The sequence below is a fragment of the Pseudochaenichthys georgianus genome, unplaced genomic scaffold (genome assembly GCF_902827115.2).
Source record: "Pseudochaenichthys georgianus unplaced genomic scaffold, fPseGeo1.2 scaffold_557_arrow_ctg1, whole genome shotgun sequence".
Lineage (NCBI taxonomy): Eukaryota > Metazoa > Chordata > Actinopteri > Perciformes > Channichthyidae > Pseudochaenichthys > Pseudochaenichthys georgianus.
Genome location: NW_027263118.1, coordinates 81,443 through 101,194, shown reverse-complemented (window position 1 = coordinate 101,194; position 19,752 = coordinate 81,443). Strand labels below are relative to the sequence as shown.

Below are 19,752 nucleotides of genomic sequence, written 5' to 3'. Positions count from 1 at the left end.
GTGACTGACAGAGAATCCACTGAATTGATTGTCTGACTGATATAAAAATGTGAGGTTTTCCAAACACAGATATCTTGATGAACTCCACTTTAACTCCAGACACCTGACTTTATTCTTGGCGGGAATTTGCTCCTATCTGGAATGAACATAATTAAAATATCAGAAACTTCCACTCATGCGTGCTGTGCTGTCCTGAGTGGGAGTGTTGTCCTTCCTCCCTCTGCTCGGTTGGGATTTGCTGCTCAGTGACCTGCCTCCCTCCGCCTGGCTCCTTATAGCCCCAGGGAGCAGGAACCAGGACGAGTGGTACGGACATCGCCGACGGAGACCGCAAACACGGTTCCCCTTTAAACACGGTCTTATGACTACAGCCTCACAGAGAGGGGACCAGCAGAGAGACGGAGAGCCGGGGACCACTGAGGACCGTTTCACAGACCGGGGACAGGGACTGACAGCCTGGGACACACAGGACACACCTGCTGAGGCTGCATGTGAACAGCTGGAATTACCCGGATATTACTCACCTGTGCGCAGGTAGGAACCGCACCTGTCTGTGTTTTGACTTAGCTGAGACCCCAACGGGAAATCATCACGGTTCTATTTCTCCTGAGGAGGAACAATGATCTCTCTATTGTGCATTAAATTAACCTAAGGTGGACCTAACCTAATGGGAGAGTATACCCCTTCTATCCATAAGAGCATGCCATACAGTGTTTTTTGATCTTTTATTGGCTATTTTGAGCCTATTTTTGGTAATGTTTAGTTTCTCTGTGGTCACGTTTGAGTTCTTTGGGGTTTAGGGTAGTCTACTTGTGGAAATGCTGTGTCTATTTGGGGTCATCTTGATCATTTTGTCTCTTTTATGCTGTTTTGTGCCATTGTGTGGTCATTTTGAGGCTTTTATTCTGTATATTTTTGTGTTCAATTGCTTGCTTTTACTGTTGTTTTTTGGTTCTCTGCAAATTTTAGGGTCCTTTTTGGTAATATTATGTCTCTTTATGGTCATTTTGAGTCTTGTTTGGTAGTTTCGAGTCGCTCGTCGACCTGACTAGTTCTGGGGATATTTTGCAGTTGATGGAAATGTGGGCTCACTGTAGGCCCTTTAATCTATCAATGATTAGTATAGGCTACTGATTATTATATTTTCCATTACTTATGCAGCTCAGTAAGAAGTATTTAGATCATTTACTTAAGTAAGAGTAGCAAGATACGTATAAAACGAGGTTAAAAAGGACATCAGAAGTGAATAAAGGTTAACCTCAGTCAAAGTTTCTCATTTGTACATTAAACAAGCATTAATTTGTAAAGTGATTCCACAATATCATCACACTACTGAGAGTTGGTATTTGCCTGCTGCTTGACCTCCCTGACCTCAGTACTTACTGCCCTTCGTTTTGTCCTACAGGCTTACGTTTTTCGGCCCCTTGTTGCAGCCCCCCCCCCCCTCCTTCCCTCCTGCAGCTCTGAGGACATGTGTCGCCCGCTGCTGGCTTCCCTCGTCGTTTGCTTCTGGTTGGTGGAGAGGAGCCGGTGCAGCAGCAGCCTTCAGGACGGCATGGGAGAGTTGCACAACCGCTTCTCCGTCAGCCTCTACCAGACGCTCACCGAGACGGAGAACATCTCCAACCTCATCGTGTCTCCAGTGAGCGTGTCCCTGTCTCTGGGGCTGCTGCAGCTCGGGGCCCGGGGGAACACCCTGGCTCAGCTGGAGGGGGCCCTCGGATACAGTGTGAAGGGTACGGAGTGTTCGAAAAATATCACTCGGCTAGATTTTCAGAATGGAAGTAGTCCTCACATACAGAGCATCCACTAGTTCCTGAGCAGTGTCCTTCACATGCTGATATCCAAGAGAGGGAGTCACACAGTCACAAGATGGAGGAACAGAAAGCAGTATTCAATGTTTACTTCAGATTATCTCCACGTCAGAAATGAGCATGCTTGATGTCTATCTCCATAGAGGCTGAATCATCATGTTAATCACAGAGCTATCATCTGCCTCAAACAGTCCTGATGCTCTTCCAGGTACTCACACATCCTGTCATGTTCACAGCTGCAGTTGGGATACCTTTGTTATCATGTTGCTCTCATACTGGAAGAGGACATTCAGTATTTTCCCAACACGGAGCATCCCAGACTTTGCATATGCAGATGAAGGTGGAGTTAGTGGGAGCAGTGAGGTTGTTAGTGGACCTCAGTGCTGTTGGTACCAGGAGGTGTGGAGCGGTGCTGCTGCTGCCTCAGAGCACAGCGGTGTCTGGAGCCATAATACCTGCCTCCACAGCAACTCTAATCTCATTAAACTGCTCCTGCAGCTCGGCCCGGGGTCGAGAGGTCAGCGCGTTCCAGTACTAACACAAGGAGAGTTGGAGCTGCTGTTTGTTTTACCGTCATGATGTGGTGATGCATGTCAGATATCCAGGGATGATGATGATGATGATGGCATCATAATTAGTTTTTGCATAATCCTGCAGTGAAATGCTGCGAATTCAGTTGCAGAAAATCAGTTTTGGAGTTATGTTCTGAAGTGGTGTGAACTATATTTCTTTAAATTATGATTGCTATATACAACAACTTCTTAAGAGTTTGCAGTACTTGAGTGGTTTGCAGCTCTGTTGCACAAGAGCCATTCTTGTACAGAAAGCTTTTAATATAGAGAAGTGGCCCTGTAGAAAGAAACGCCTCCATTGGACTGCTTTGTTTACTTCCGTAACATAGTGACATCACTAGGTAACACTCTCACTTCTATTTGCTGGAGCTCCAGCACATTGCACAATAGGCTAATTGGCGGGACATCTCTAAGCAGGTTGACCAAACCCAACTGAGCCGGCCAGCTAACCAATCAGAGCAGACTGGGCTCTGGTTTCAGACAGAGGGTGAAAAGAGGTGCTGCAGCACAGGTAGTGTGAGAAAAATAAAGAGCTTTTTGAACATTAGAGCATGGAGACATGTCCCAGTAGAGACACAGAATACAAATATGAACCTGACCCCTTCTCATGAATGTCCTCCAGCTTGTAGTGAAACCCCACGTCTGACCTGTTCTCTTCTCTTCCTGCAGATGCCACTGTTCAAAACTTCCTGTTGCATTCGCACAGCGACATGAGGAACAACAGCCAGGGGATCTGGCTGCAGCAGACCTGCACGCTGTTCGTCCAGAGCGGCGTCCAGCTCCTCTCGGAGTTCACTAAACATGCAGCTGTGTGGGCTAACACCAGCGTGGTGAGGGCCAACTTCAGCCAGCCCAACCCCAGGCAGCAGCAGGAGAGAGCGGGGAACAACCACGGTAAGAAACTAGCTTCATAAAAACAGTAACATCTATATTTATATGTATTAAAAATGAAAGGAATTAGCATGTGTAATATCAAATGTTTGCTTGGAGTGAATCCACCAAGGATTATTATGCGGTCTCCAGCTTCATAGTAAAAGTATTCATACTGCAGTGTAGAAATACTCTGTTACAAGTCCTACATAAACTACTTTTTCTTTTACTTTGCATTTGGCTGTTGAAGTTTTTTCTGCCTAATTCACAAAACTGTCACATTACAGGGAAGGGTGTTAAAGGAAGATAAACATACCATAAACCAGCGGTTCTCAGAGTGGGGGGCGAGATACAAAATAAATAAAGCATAATTAAAAAAGTATTGATTCGAAAATAATTGTGTGTGTGTGTGTGTGTGTGTGTGTGTGTGTGTGTGTGTGTGTGTGTGTGTGTGTGTGTGTGTGTGTGTGTGTGTGTGTGTGTGTGTGTGTGTGTGTGTGTGTGTGTGTGTGTGTGTGTGTGGTTAGCTTCTGGTGCTAGCGAGCTACGCTAACGGATATAAGGAGTGTTTTCAACAACAAGGTGGAGGAGAGTCCTCTCCCGTCAGACTGAGAGACTCAGTGAGCTAAAGGACTCTCAGTGGGTCTCAAACGGTTTGGTCACCATTAATGTAAACAATTATTTCCGAGGCACACGTTTATATGATCATTATAGAGAATAAATGAAAAACAGGTATGAAATACTTTATGACATTAAAACAAGAATAACGTTTGAAAGGGGAGTAAATCTGTTTACAGTTCTGTTTCAAATGGGTGTTGAGAGAGGTATCCATAGATCTCTCCATGTTGCTCTCCAAGTGCACCAGATTGATGCATTGCCCCCGGACCAGCCCCTATGTGAGGTCCACACACCACCTATAAAAATAGCACTCGACCCCTGCTTAGACCTATATGCCGTGAGCTGATGATCGAGCCTCCATTGTAACAGTCACACTGTGTGTGTGCGTGGGGATTGTTGCAGTAGAACGTTCCACTGTAGCGCCCGGTACATTAATGGGAAACCCTAAATGTTTGAGCTCCCTCTATGAAACGTCAATCTACCCCCCATCACCCCCAAAATAAATCTCTGGCGCCGCCCCTGAGCCTGACTATTTGTGTTGGGGGGGCCTGACTTTTTTTTTTCTCCAAAGGGGGGGCCTGACAGAAAAAGTTTGAGAACCACTGCCATAAACAAAGTTTTTGTTCAGCTTCTTCTTTTAATCATGTTATGACACTATGGAAACATGTGGGGAAAGGGACAGAAACAAGATATGCTGTTTTTTTTATGCTGCCAATAAGATTGTAATCCCTGATTTTCAGAAATGTAATGTCAATGTAAAGCAGGGGTGTCAAACTCAATTTCATCGCGGGCCACATCAGCATTATGGTTGCACTCAAAGGGCCGGTTGTAACTTTAAGACTATATAAAAATAAATATATCATATATATAAAATAATGTATTATATTACATCATTGCCTCTGCATTGGATTATCATCGGATAGGGTAATAACTTCATAATTAACTACGTCTGAAAGCAGAAGATAGGGCAAATAATTGCAAGTCTCTTCAGTGCGTATGTCCCAAAATGATTTAAAAAGAAAAGCCAAATTCTGGAGAAAAAAGAAATAGAAGTGACATTTTGAAATAAAAATCTAATTCTGAGAAAAAGGAATTCTATGAAAAAATGCATATTTTGAAGAAAAAAAGGCAAATTCTGAGAAAAAAGTCATATTTGAGATGCATTGTGGGACATGTAGTTTATGGGCAACGTGCTTCTGTAGCATGTAACCGTATAATAAACATATTATATTCTTTGCAAGCTCTTGTGGGGCCACATAAAATGAAGTCGCGGGCCGAATGTGGCCCCCGGGCCTTGAGTTTGACACCCCTGATGTAAGGGAATACAGTCACTTGTTTTGCGTATCTTGATTTCATAATCATGTTACTTGTAATAAGTTACTCCCAAAGCCTTATCCAGGGGACTTCTAGCTTCTTAGAGATGCATTGAAAGCTACAAACCTTCACATTAAGCTTGTTCTTCCGTTGCTCCCTCCAGACGAGCCCCTCCAGTCGGGCAGCAGCAGCGGGGAGCTGTCGGGGTCCGGCGAGGCCCAGGCGGAGGCTCTGTGGTGGGGCCACCGGCTGCAGATGGCCCTCGTGAACACCGTGGCGTTCAGGGGCGTCTGGCAGAAACAGTTTCTGTTCACCAACACTCAGAACCTGCCCTTCACCCTCCCTGACGGCAGCGCCATCAAAGTGCCCATGATGTACCAGGCCACAGAGGTCAGCTTCGGTAAGAACCGATCATTAATACAGGAGGACATTTTCCCTTCTTCTCTGTCATTTGACACCACTGTTGTCTTAAAGGTCACCTATTGTGCAAAATCCTCTTCTTCATGTCTCTTCTACATCAACATGTGTCCCCTCTTCTTCATGTCTCTTCCACATCAACATGTGTCCCCTCTTCTCCATCAACATGTGTCCCCTCTTCTCCATGTCTCTTCTACATCAACATGTGTCCCCTCTTCTTCATGTCTCTTCTACATCAACATGTGTCCCCTCTTCTTCATGTCTCCTCTACATCAACATGTGTCCCCTCTTCTTCATGTCTCTTCTACATCAACATGTGTCCCCTCTTCTTCATGTCTCTTCCACATCAACATGTGTCCCCTCTTCTTCATGTCTCTTCTACATCAACATGTGTCCCCTCTTCTTCTTGTCTCTTCTACATCAACATGTGTCCCCTCTTCTTCATGTCTCTTCTACATCAACATGTGTCCCCTCTTCTTCATGTCTCTTCTACATCAACACGTGTCCCCTCTTCTTCATGTCTCTTCTACATCAACACGTGTCCCCTCTTCTTCATTTCTCTTCTACATCAACACGTGTCCCCTCTTCTTCATGTCTCTTCTACATCAACACGTGTCCCCTCTTCTTCATGTCTCTTCTACATCAACATGTGTCCCCTCTTCTTCATGTCTCTTCTACATCAACATGTGTCCCCTCTTCTTCATGTCTCTTCTACATCAACATGTGTCCCCTCTTCTTCATGTCTCTTCTACATCAACATGTGTCTCTTCTACATCAACATGTGTCCCCTCTTCTTCATGTCTCTTCTTCATCAACATGTGTCCCCTCTTCTCCATGTCTCATCGACATCACCATGTGTCCCCTCTTCCTCATGTCTCTTCTACATCAACATGTGTCCCCTCTTCCTCATGTCTCTTCTACATCAACATGTGTCCCCTCTTCTTCATGTCTCTTCTACATCACCATGTGTCCCCTCTTCTTCATGTCTCTTCTACATCAACATGTGTCCCCTCTTCTTCATGTCTCTTCTACATCAACATGTGTCCCCTCTTCTTCATGTCTCTTCTTCATCAACATGTGTCCCCTCTTCTCCATGTCTCATCGACATCAACATGTGTCCCCTCTTCCTCATGTCTCTTCTACATCAACATGTGTCCCCTCTTCTTCATGTCTCTTCTACATCACCATGTGTCCCCTCTTCTTCATGTCTCTTCTACATCAACATGTGTCCCCTCTTCTTCATGTCTCTTCTACATCAACATGTGTCCCCTCTTCTTCATGTCTCTTCTTCATCAACATGTGTCCCCTCTTCTCCATGTCTCATCGACATCAACATGTGTCCCCTCTTCCTCATGTCTCTTCTACATCAACATGTGTCCCCTCTTCTTCATGTCTCTTCTACATCACCATGTGTCCCCTCTTCTTCATGTCTCTTCTACATCACCATGTGTCCCCTCTTCTTCATGTCTCTTCTACATCAACACGTGTCCCCTCTTCTTCATGTCTCTTCTACATCAACACGTGTCCCCTCTTCTTCATGTCTCTTCTACATCAACACGTGTCCCCTCTTCTTCATGTCTCTTCTACATCAACACGTGTCCCCTCTTCTTCATGTCTCTTCTACATCACCACGTGTCCCCTCTTCTTCATGTCTCTTCTACATCAACATGTGTCCCCTCTTCTTCATGTCTCTTCTACATCAACATGTGTCCCCTCTTCTTCATGTCTCTTCTACATCAACATGTGTCCCCTCTTCTTCGTGTCTCTTCTACATCAACATGTGTCCCCTCTTCTTCATGTCTCTTCTACATCAACATGTGTCCCCTCTTCTTCGTGTCTCTTCTACATCAACATGTGTCCCCTCTTCTTCGTGTCTCTTCTACATCAACATGTGTCCCCTCTTCTTCGTGTCTCTTCTACATCAACATGTGTCCCCTCTTCTTCATGTCTCTTCTACATCAACATGTGTCCCCTCTTCTTCATGTCTCTTCTACATCAACATGTGTCCCCTCTTCTTCATGTCTCTTCTACATCAACATGTGTCCCCTCTTCTTCATGTCTCTTCTACATCAACATGTGTCCCCTCTTCTTCATGTCTCTTCTACATCAACACGTGTCCCCTCTTCTTCATGTCTCTTCTACATCAACACGTGTCCCCTCTTCTTCATGTCTCTTCTACATCAACACGTGTCCCCTCTTCTTCATGTCTCTTCTACATCAACATGTGTCCCCTCTTCTCCATGTCTCTTCTACATCAACATGTGTCCCCTCTTCTTCATGTCTCTTCTACATCAACATGTGTCTCCTCTTCTCCATGTCTCTTCTACATCAACATGTGTCCCCTCTTCTTCATGTCTCTTCTACATCAACATGTGTCCCCTCTTCTTCATGTCTCTTCTTCATCAACATGTGTCCCCTCTGTGGAAAGAGACTCTGAAAGTTTCAGGAACAAAGATTTTCTCTCTTTTTGATCCATTTCTATAAAAACCTGTCTGAAAATGAGCTGATCAGATTTTGGCCACTTTATGATGTCATAACGATGTGTTGTCTTGTGTAGCCATTAGCCAATCAGCAACCAAGATAAACCCCCCCCCCCCCCCCAAACCAAATCGCTCTCAGAGGGGCGTGGGGAGGGGCTCCTTATTTTCATCTGAAGTAACAGACAGAGAATCAGCACTTTGGAAACAGGGCTGAAACAGAGGGGGTTATGGGTAATGCTGCAATGATCTGTTTGGTGTTTCAGCCAATCAGAGACAGGTTCTGTATATATCTGAGAGCTATAAGATATTGATGTAAAACAGTATAATAGGGGACCTTTAAAGTGAATTCCCAGTAAATAGATGTGTATTATAAATATCGTTATCATTTTATATCATTGTATTCGTCAGATCTTTTGATTGTGGGCTATTTATTAGGTAGAGAGTGATAAACCTGAAGGTGTGTGTCCCCCCCCCTCAGGTCAGTTCAGGACGGCCTCAGATCACCGCTACACCGTGCTGGAGCTGCCGTACCTGGGCCTCTCGCTCAGCCTGCAGGTGGTGCTGCCGAGCGAGAGGAAGACCCCTCTGTCCTGCATCGAGTCGCAGCTCACCGCCCGGCAGCTTGCATCATGGGAAAGTGGCCTGCGCAGAACCAAGATGGACGTCTTCCTCCCCAGGTTCGGATCATGCACCCTGGTACACATGAGTTTTAGCCTCACACTCAATCTAGGCTACAATTCAATTAAGTATTTTACACATACCATAGTGTGGTAAGCCAGCTAAGAAAAGTTAAATGGCATTTATAATTATTTAGGTCATTTTCTATAGTGATGGGAATTACGGCTCTTTGAAGCCGTTCCTTTCCGAGAGCCGTTGAAAAGAGCCGTTGAAAATAACCTCTTTTTTTTAAAGGGGGCGGGGTTAATAATCACGGGGATAATGATTGACTGTATTGCCAGAAATCTACTTTTACTCACAGAAAATGTATAACTTGCTGCATTTCTCAGCCAGCCAAACTACTACTCAAGCAGCCATCAGCGTTATGCCATCACCTACGGCAAAACATTTGCATTCAGGAAAGCAAGTTCCTTTAAAGGCGACTGGATTTATGGCAGGCAGTGAACCAACGGTAAAAATAACGGCTCTCACTAAGTAGGACTCGGTTCCCTTCATTCGTACCAAAGAGTCGTTCAAAAGAATCGGATCGTTCGTGAACGTCACAACACTATTTTCTATTCATTCGATTTTTTTTGTCTCGTTTTTATTTTAGATTGTTCTGCATTGGGTACATTTAGATTGACGATACTCACTTAGTTTTTCTTGAGTAACATTTCAATGCAGGAATTTTATTCTTTATTTTTGCGTGATTTAAGAATTGTTAATGAATTAAAGGATGGTGATACTTCTCCCTTCATAATTTCAGATGTATGAACATGTTTCTGTCTGGTGTTCTCAGGTTCAGGATGCAGAACAAGTTCAACCTGAGGTCGGTTCTTCCCGCCATGGGCATCAGCGACGCCTTCAACCCGACAGCAGCGGACTTCTCTGAAATATCAGGTCAGTACATCAACTCATGCACCCAAGTAAAAGTACGGCATGAAAAAACCCTACTAGTAAATGTACATAATTATTAGAAGCAAAATGTAGCAAATTCCTCAAAATGTACTCCGGTCACACAGGAAATACTGACCGCTTGTTTTTTGTTCCTGCAGCGGAGGAAAGTCTTTATGTTTCTGATGCTTTCCATGAAGTGAGGATAGAAGTCACAGAAGACGGGACGAAGGCAGCTGCAGCTACAGGTGAGAAATTCCCTGCAAAATAATGAGACAGAAATGTCGTCTTAACACGATTCTACTCCCCTGTAACCATACCTTTTTAACGGATTAGGTTATGGGACGGTGCGTTATTTTCATTTATTCTCCTTGCAGCTATGGTGCTTCTCAAGAGATCCCGTGCTCCTGTCTTCAAAGCGGACCGGCCGTTCCTATTTCTGATACGACAAGTCAACACAGGTATGGATTTAATTTTAATCAAACGGTTTCCCTCTGCAGTTCGCTACTTAAAATAACACAAAGTTGTGTATGTTTAACTCGAACGGCCTCCATGTGTAGGATTTTTATATTTCAGATCTGGCGCCCTCTAGTTGTTAAATACAAAAATACACTGCCACGGGGACTGAATGCAACAATGTGCAATCATTTATACGGTCTGATTTTCTTTCAAAGAAAAACCATAAATTAGTACTTTACACTTAAAACTACTAAAAACTACTTTTTATATGAATTATTTACTTGAAGTTACCTTAAATTCTTGAAGAAAACATTGCTTTTCTCGCATGCCTTCACACTAAATGAGGAATCAAAACACAGAAAAGTCTTAATGAACTGAAGTAAATGGTGGATGGGTTTATTAAAAAATTCTGTGAAATTATGCGTCTCATTCAGTATAATCCGAGTTTCATTTATCCAGTTGTGTGCTTACTACTCCCTCTCTGTGGGAGAGAAACTCCCTCTGAAGGGAACTTTGGGATTGTAGCCTTTGCAGACCATTTACATCACATGTGTCAAACTCAAATCAGGCCCTTTAGTTTAAACCTGCCGGTCCGCTGCAGCTCTGACTACTTTTAAATCCAGACTAAAGACTTTTCTTTTTGTCGCTGCTTTTAATTGAACTATTCACATCTTAAACTGCACTGTAACTTTTATCCATGTATTTTTTCTTTTAATGTTTATTTTATTATATTTTCTTTTTAATGACTGATTTTAAATGCCATTTTCTTTTCTTTCATTTTTTGTTAAGCACTTTGAATTGCCTTGTGTTGAAAGGTGCTATATAAATAAACTTGCCTTGCCGTGGTGGATTTAATTTCGGCCCGCAGGATAATTACTATTAGATCTGACCCCCGGTATATTGCACGCACACCTTCCCTCCATCCTGAGGGTCTCCTCCGCTCAGAGCCTGACCCCAAACATTGATGACCTTGCCCCCGAGATGAGATGCCAAGTATCTGAGCTAGCATCCCAGAGCAGCACACTGAGTTCAATGGATGCTTCCTTCTGCACTTTCTCTCAGGACAGCAGGGCATGTTTGGTTTCTCTTTGAGGGAAATAGTTTTGTTGAAGCTGTTGTTGGCCTGTGGAGAAATGTAATGATAAGAAATGACTCTGAAAAGCTGCAGATAGAGCCATGAGAAATGAATGCAACTGATTATTTAATGTTGTTTTTATAGGCAATAATTTAAGCTTTGTTAGTTCCAGGTTTAAAATGTGCAATAAGTTCATTTCAATAAGTTCTGCAATAAACATTGAACCAGTCTGGCCCTCCACTAGCACCCATTTTTTAATTTTGGCCCACTGTGTGTTTGAGTTTGACACCCCAGATTTACAACACATTACACAAAAGGGAACCCCCCCCCCAAAAGCATAGTAGGGCCTCTTTTACAATCACATATTCTTCACAAAGTGTCTTTTAGGAAGACAAAGATTCTTTAAAGTGAATAAATGCAAACCTTTGTTGTGTTTTGTTTCAGGATCCATCTTGTTTATGGGCCGAGTGATGAACCCAGCGGACCAAACACCCTAAGAATCTCACACACACTACTGGTATTTATTTGTGGACCAACGGGAGGGTCCACGCCACGGACACTTCAGGAAGAGGGATAATATTTTTGTACATGTCTGTAAATAAAATTTTAATACATGTTTTTACGCCGAGGGTGTTTTGGTCCTTTATTCCGTCACCAGGCTGTATGCAGGAGTCCTGAAGTCACATGTCAGACCTCTTAAGACCTTTTTAAAGACCCTTTCCACACATTTTAAGACCTCATTGCGACTTTGAGTTCTAACCGGTTACCTTGGCGACACACTTTACCTCACATTGACTATATACAGCATTGATTGTCCTTCCTCCTTATCTTCCAACCATTTGGATGCTAACTTGCATTTCCCCATAACGATGTTGCTTAGCAACCGGCGTAAACGGAGCTTCGCGCGCTATCAAGCAGTGAGCGTGCGACGTCCTGTTCAGACGACGTCAGATCCAACGGGATGCCATCAATAAACTACAGAATCACACTACACACCTACGCCACGACTACATTCAGGCAGACTGTAGAACACAACCTCTCTGGACCATTTATATACTTATTGGAAACAAGCTACACAATGTAACACCTTGGAAAATGCCATTTAATACTTTTTAATAGCCTTAATTTTCGCTAAATTGATTTATCAACTTGTAATACTTGTTAAGACCCCGCGGACCCCCTGGTCATTGTGAATTAAAAAAAGGCTTTTCTGGTGACAAACGTGGAAAAAAAAAACACAGTCACATTTACTGAACACTTTATTTACATGGCCCTTCACAGTGTAAAATAGAAACTTTATTCATGGAAATACTTACAAAAAGGCCATTTTTCCACTGAACATTCTCTTTTAAATAGTACTCTAGGGTTATTTACATCTTTACAGTGTATTCAAAATACTCTTTTGGTAGCGGCCTCTTCACAAACAAAGACAAGTATGGCAGATTTGGTCCCTGTCCGAGGAGGGAGGGAACAGAAGAGGGCTGCCCTCAGAATCAGGAAATCAACGCTTGACCTCTTAATACAGATTATTTGTGTATATTTGAGAACATTGGACAAAGAACTCTCGAAAAACTTCTAATTTCTTTTTAAATTACCATAAATAAACATTCTCAAATGTACACAAGTGCATTCACGGTTAAGTGCCAAGAAGTTGATTTGAGATTCATGGCGGGTGGGGAGGGAGGAGGGGGGGGGTTAGTTATTTGGCAGCGACCAGCACGTTGGGAAAAGCTGGCATCCGAGACCTCGCCTCATCAACACTCAGGGAACAGTTTCAGGTTTTAAATTAAGATAACAATGGAGAGGGGGGGGGAAACTAGCTCCAATGTTATTGCTGATTAGGATGCGTTCGTGTTACTTCCTGAGCTTTTTGTCCCTGTATTTCAACATTTGTAACCAATGATGTCGGATCATTGAAAGTGATTTTAACTTTGTGTCGCTCTCTCATAAAACCTGTATTGCAAAAAACAATTGTTTTTTTTTAAGTTTCCAGACACCATTCCTTAGTTACTGCTCAATAATATCAATTGTCAGTCTGGTAAGTAGTTGACAAATGCATTACTGAGTCGAGTCATAAGAGCGTCGCATTGGAGTGCTTCAGTTAGTGGAGTGTAGAAAGTTCATTTTCAAACAAACAGAACAACAAGACTCATCCCCTCCCACAAACAACCCGTCCCTGACAAGAAGAGGAAAAATTAGCAAATGAATGTTTTTATGAGCATCTCCGCCGGATCCCGTTCGACCCTGAGTTACCGACACACAACCTGAACCCTTCCTACACAATCACATCATAATAAAAGTCAACATCTGCTCTTCTGCAGAAAGTCCTGCACTGCCCTCGTTTAATCCTTCTCCTCCTTTTTAAAATGAGGAACATCTAAAATGGGCTGGATGGGTTCGGAGATCAGACAACATCCTCAAATGTTCTGCAGGCCGAAAACCTCACTTGAGTAGACCAACACTTCACCTGTAGCGATAAAATGGCTCCTCATTCCCCTGAAACATGCTCAATGCATCCTCCAGGGTCAACACTGACTTTGGGTCAAACTGTGCAAACGTACGCGACCGGAGCTGGATGCCTCGTCTCGTCGGGGAAGTGGAGGGTTCATCATCAGAGAGTTCAGTTTTGGGAATGATCGGTCTCAGAGTGTGTCCACATGGTTCATGTTCATGGATCTGGTGTGGATTCTCTTCCAGGAAGTTCTCCAGCTGCTCGATGAGAACGCGCTTCTTGAACCTGAAGTGAGGAACAAACGGTTACAAATAAAATGTAATCCCTGAATTCTGAAGCAATTTAAAGGTAGGGTAAGAATGGAGAAGGAAACCAGCTCGAGTGCGCGAGAATCTGAAAATACGCAACCGGAAAAAATCTGCCCCCTTCCTTCAGACTTCCTTACAGAGCCCCGCCTCCAACACACACGAACACGCACATGACCAATGAGGGCACGAGATAAGCGTGTGCCCAGATGGAAGGCTGACAGGCAGGTAGGCCATCCAGTTACTTTAGCCGGCTCAGATGATTGGTCGTGCTTTTTACAGCGCCACGGCTTCCAGAAATGACCTTTTTAAGCATTTAAGATATTCATTGCTATCGGGATGTTAAGAGCATTCCATGGAATATAACAAGTGTTTCAGTAAGTGAATTACCTACCCCACCTTTAAGACTATTCACAAGTCAGTCTATTTGACAATTCAGAGAGAAATTGATACTTTGAGTTTGTTTTTTATTATTTAATCTAATTTTCAGAGTGAAGAAATTAAACGAAATAAACAAACAAGGATATAGAACTAGAATAGAGAGATTTAGGATCTATGGTGCATGCAAAGAATATAATAAGTTTATTATACAGTTACATGCCACTTTACAGGGGCACGTTTGCCCATAAACTACATGTCCCACCAATGCAATCTTGTTTTGTGACATGAGCACTGAATGATGCAATCAATTGCCCTAGCCTTCTGCTTTCAGACGTAGTTAATTTAGTGGGAATGCTGTTAACTGTTATCTGTTCTTCTACGCACGAAATTCTTTAATTTTATTCCACCCCTTATTTGGCCGATCTTCTCCTTCCGCCGCATTGAACATCGCAGGAAAACTTCCGTTCAAACCATCAAAACGTTCAGCTCGGTCGGGAATCGAGTGCTATTACTTTTATCATTCATAACTTTCATGATTCCAGAGATACATCCCATAATTCATCACATTTTTAATTTATTGAAGTCAATGGAGAAAATCTTCAGACTTGAAAAATCTTCATAGCGACTTCAACTGGCTAACTGTTCATTCATACTTCACTCAGAAACCTCATTCCAACTTTAAAATGTTCCACATCTTTCTGACATTATTCGTGTAAAACTACTTTTAAATCTGATTCTTACTTTTAGAGATATTAAACATTGTTCAGACCTTGGTACAGAGGCCTTCTTCAGATTTTTAACCTTAACTAGAGGTCCGTGATGTCACAGCTAGAGTGTAGGAAATCTTGAGAATTGCCTTCATATTTTTTTTTAAAACTGCCATAATTCCCAAACCCTACATTCCTGAGACATAATTGTTCATGACAAAATGTAGGAAAAACATCTCGTAGCTTGAAAATGATAAATAATTAGCAAAAAATAATTTAACAAAATGCCTCTTGAGGGCATGAAGTGACAAAAACTTCCAACATGTCTCCATTAAAGTCCATTGTAATTTCAGGCTGATATTTCCTCACAGCAGCAGCCGCACACCTTAGTTAATCGATTTAGTACACAAAAAGCACACTTCAGATACTCAAGGTCCTTGAGATGAGGACCTTGAAATTTCACAGATATCTGCTACGGTTCTTACACAAAACGTTCACATGTAAGAGGTTTATCTCTCATTCAGAACAATGGAAACCTTTGATCTCTGGACACCTCGTTAGCTCATTATATAAACACCTGTGTCATGGAACATGACGATGTCATAACTCCAACTGACATGCTAGGCTCAGAGGACTTCAGACTTCGATAAAGGTTAATGGTCCTGCCCTCAACAGCTCTACGTCAATTATGGGGTGTCATCATATGCCGTTTCCATGGAAAACGCATCCCTTGCCATAAAAGACGATGTCGCTATACATTAACTCGTTCAAAAAGTGCTCAAACTTCACATGTGTGCTAACAGTCCAGCCGTGAAGACAACGAGACAGTTTGAGATTTCTTCACATGCCTTTGCCATGGGCAAACACAATGCTCACCATGAAACACGGTTTTCTCATAACTTTCAGTGAAAATGCTCCAAAAGGCCCAAAACTTCACAGGTTTGGTAATGATGCCAGCCATCAACGCATCTAAGCGTATTATGGGGTGTCATCAAATGCCGTTTGCCATGGCGACAGACCACTCGCCATGAAACACGATGTCGCTGTAAGTCCAATGGACACGGTTCAATCGTCTCCCAATCTTCACTTGCTCTACGCCAAATCTGAGATCTCACCATATGCCGTTTCCATGGAAACGGCATATGGTGAGATCTCAGATTTGGCTCCCTCGCCATAAAACACGATGTTGCTATAACTCCCATGAAAATGTTCAAAAAGTGCTCAAACTTCACATGTGTGCCAACAGTCCAGCCGTGAACACACACACACACAGTGTGTGTGTGTTCACACGAGTGCTATTTTTATAGGTGGTGTGTGGACCTCACATAGGGGCTGGTCCGGGGGCAATGCATCAATCTGGTGCACTTGGAGAGCAACATGGAGAGATCTATGGATACCTCTCTCAACACCCATTTGAAACAGAACTGTAAACAGATTTACTCCCCTTTCACACGTTTATTCTTGTTTTAATGTCATAAAGTATTTTCATACCTGTTTTTCATTATTCTCTATAATGATCATATAAACGTGTGCCTCGGAAATAATTGTTTACATTAATGGGTGACCAAACCGTTTGAGACCCACTGAGAGTCCTTTAGCTCACTGAGTCTCTCAGTCTGACGGGAGAGGACTCTCCCTCCACCTTGTTGTTGAAAACACTCCTTATTATCGGCGAGGGTTAGCGCTCGATAGCACCAGAAGCGAACAACAACGTGCAACACCACACACACACACACACACACACACCACACCACACACACATCACACACACACACACACACACACACACACACACCACACACACACACACCACACACACCACACACACACACATCACACACACACACACACACCCACCCACACACAGCAGCACACACACATCACACACCACACACACACACAACACACACACACACCACACACACACACACACACACACACATACCCACAACACCCACACACACACACACACACACACAATACACACCACACACACACACACACAACCCACACCACACACACACACACACACACTACCTGGCTTGCCTCTTTGATGATGTTTTGGAGGAAGATGAGCCGGGTTGTCCAGAGGTTCCCTGGATCTGCTTCAGGAGGTAGGGAGATCTTCTCATAGTCTGCCAAAGGAAAGAGAAAACATTAGAATCGTCTCTTAATTATTGCAGGTGTTTTCCAGGACACCCTGGAGTCCCGAAGGATATCATTTATTGACCAATCTAAGGTGCTTTAGCGTTTTACCTTCATCTATTGTCTTTATTCACAATATTTGTCACAATCTGAAGCATATGTATGAGAACAATCATCCCCAATAAGACAATAAACTGTTCCTTTTATTTGAGCACCCCTCCACAGATTTAGCTCGTCTACTTACGTCTGCCGGGTTTCCTGATCTCCTTGTAGATGAGCGTCCTCAGCTCGTTGTTGACCTTCGTGGGTCTCGATGTGAATGTGCTTTTTCTTCAGAGCGGTGGGCGACAGGTATCGTGGCGGCTGGTCGTCGTCCATCATCACCAGCTCCGCTCCGTCCTCTTCGTCCAGCACAAGATCCCCTTCCCCGGGCTCTCCGTTCTCCTCCTCATCCCCGTGCTGGAGCTCCTGGATCTCCTCGTTCTCCTCGTGCTCCTCGTTCTCCTCGTGCTCCTCATTCTCCTCGTGTTCCTCTTGTTCCTCTGAGGCCAGCGTGTGGTTCTCCTGGAGGCCGGCGGGCCCCGAGGGAAGGTCCGCCTCCGAGTCCGAGCTCTCGTCTGAGCTGTAGTGGTTCTGATTCAGGTGGTTGATGATCAGTTCCGGTTCAGACGCTCCGTCACTCATGTCCACGTCTGCAGGGTCAGAGAAAATAACGTGTTTAGCACAAAACATTCATTTAGGGGGACGAGGCGCGTCATGTGTTAATGTATCATTGTTGCTCGAGTTGACTGCCTGAACCAGCTCGCAGGCTTCGCCCCATTTATCGTTTAGTTGAAAATGCTTTAATCAATCCTACCTGTTGGTCGGGGGCTGGCAGGCGGGGTTACGGGGGGGGTGTAGGCTCTGCCGAGGCGCAGCAGAGGAGACATGCAGCGCCGCCTCTTCGGCCCGCCGCCCGTCATGTTGCTGCTGTCTCCCGGTCGCTTCCCTTTGTTCTGAGGGCCCGTCACAAACTCATCCGCCTCGTCGATCATCATGCCCTGAGAGGGGGGGGGAGGGAGGGGTCAGTTTACATGTTCCTCAAATCATGACTTGGTCTGTTACTTAGATTGGATTCCTTTAGTGTCACGACAGAGTACAGCGAAATTCCAAGCAATCACACATAACAGACAGTATGAGTATCATTTTTAATATACAAGCTAAAACTTTTAATATATAATATGTTAAGTGACTATAAATTGGACCTATGATACATTGAACAGTACGCTTACAAAACAATACGGTCAAGGCAGTACAAAATGTAAACAAGTCAATAAGTAAGTTTTGTATTTATCAGTGCAGTTGATAATTACAAAACTAGAAATAATTATGTGTTCTATAAAAACGGTGTGAGGTAGAATATAAGGTGCAGTTGGATGTACTTGAGAAGTACATGTTTCTGTACACACAAACTGGAAGATTGACAATAAAGTTGACTTTGAAGACCTGAGTCGTCATGAAAAACGATATTTTAGTGCTGATGTTTTACCTTCTTGTCCAGTTTGAAGGGGTTTCCGAAGGTGTGCTGGCGCTTGGGCTGCTCGGGGTCTGCGTCTCGGAGCGGCTGAGGAGCGGCTTTCAGGAAGTCCTGGTAGTTTCCCATCTGGGCGATCGGCACGCTGTGGAGCTGGTCTGGACATTCACAAAGAGAAAGAGAGAAATGTAGACTTTTTGCTTTTGAGGGGAGAAACTACAGGTGATTAGGTCAATATCTTACCAATAACAATTCAACTTGAAACTTTTCCAGTTGATGACTTACACTAGGACATGTCGTTTGAAATAAACTCACAAAATGCTCTACAAAATGTAGTATAATTAACACCTTAACAGTGAATTTGGGATGTTTTCTTTCCACTTGTCTGACATTATGTGGAATCAAACTAGCTCAAAGTCATTACAACTCAACCACTGCATTAAAAATGTGTTTGCGTGTCGCCTTAAAGAGTCATTTGACACTAGCTGAAAATGTCCTTTCTTGACATTCAGTGAGATGTTGAACTTTTCTTGCTGACATCAGATTTGGGTGTGGTGGTAACAAAGAGTAATGGAGGAGTGTAATGACACATCTGCTCAGTGAGTGTGACTAACCGGAGTCGTGCCCTCGGAGCGTGCACACGGTGGTGTTCAGCAGGTTCCTCCTCATGCGGCTCAGCTGGTCCAGCAGGTGGCTGCGCGGGATGTCGTACGGGTTCCTGAAGCTCTGCGGCTTCAAACCCTGAGGAGAACAACATTGTTTTTTTTTGCAATGGGTACATTCTTTAAAAAGGTCCCCTATTATACTGTTTTTCATCAATATATCACAGGTCTCAGATATATACAGAACCTGTCTCTGATTGGCTGAAACACAAACAGGTCATTGCAGCATTACCCATAATCCCCTCTGTTTCAGCCCTGTTTCCAAAGTGCTGATTCTCTGTCTGTTACTTCAGATGAACACAAGGAGCCCCTCCCCACGCCCCTCTGAGAGAGATTTGGTTACAAAGAACTCAATGGTGCTCTAGGAGAAGATTCAGGTGATAAGGGGGGGGGGGGTTACCTTGGTTGCTGATTGGC

General features: G+C 43.7%; 2 protein-coding genes across 2 annotated transcripts in view; one reads left to right on the top strand and one right to left on the bottom strand.

The window, feature by feature from the left end:
* Positions 1-296: 296 nt before the first annotated feature.
* serpine3 (serpin peptidase inhibitor, clade E (nexin, plasminogen activator inhibitor type 1), member 3) lies at positions 297-11,796 on the top strand. The gene is made up of 9 exons (XM_034079191.1): positions 297-534; positions 1,406-1,736; positions 3,056-3,280; positions 5,352-5,588; positions 8,564-8,762; positions 9,542-9,642; positions 9,798-9,884; positions 10,014-10,097; positions 11,615-11,796. The coding sequence occupies exons 2-9, from the start codon at positions 1,472-1,474 to the stop codon at positions 11,665-11,667; spliced, it is 1,251 nt and encodes a 416-aa protein (XP_033935082.1). The 5' UTR covers positions 297-534; positions 1,406-1,471; the 3' UTR covers positions 11,668-11,796.
* Positions 11,797-12,411: 615 nt separating this feature from the next.
* ints6 (integrator complex subunit 6) overlaps positions 12,412-19,752 on the bottom strand; it is a 41,152-nt gene continuing 33,811 nt past the window's right edge. The window contains 8 exon segments of the mRNA XM_034079190.2: positions 12,412-13,857; positions 13,859-13,907; positions 17,048-17,150; positions 17,405-17,465; positions 17,467-17,852; positions 18,017-18,200; positions 18,689-18,831; positions 19,288-19,414. Of these exon segments, the coding sequence (XP_033935081.1) occupies positions 13,813-13,857; positions 13,859-13,907; positions 17,048-17,150; positions 17,405-17,465; positions 17,467-17,852; positions 18,017-18,200; positions 18,689-18,831; positions 19,288-19,414 (1,098 nt within the window). The 3' untranslated portion in view covers positions 12,412-13,812.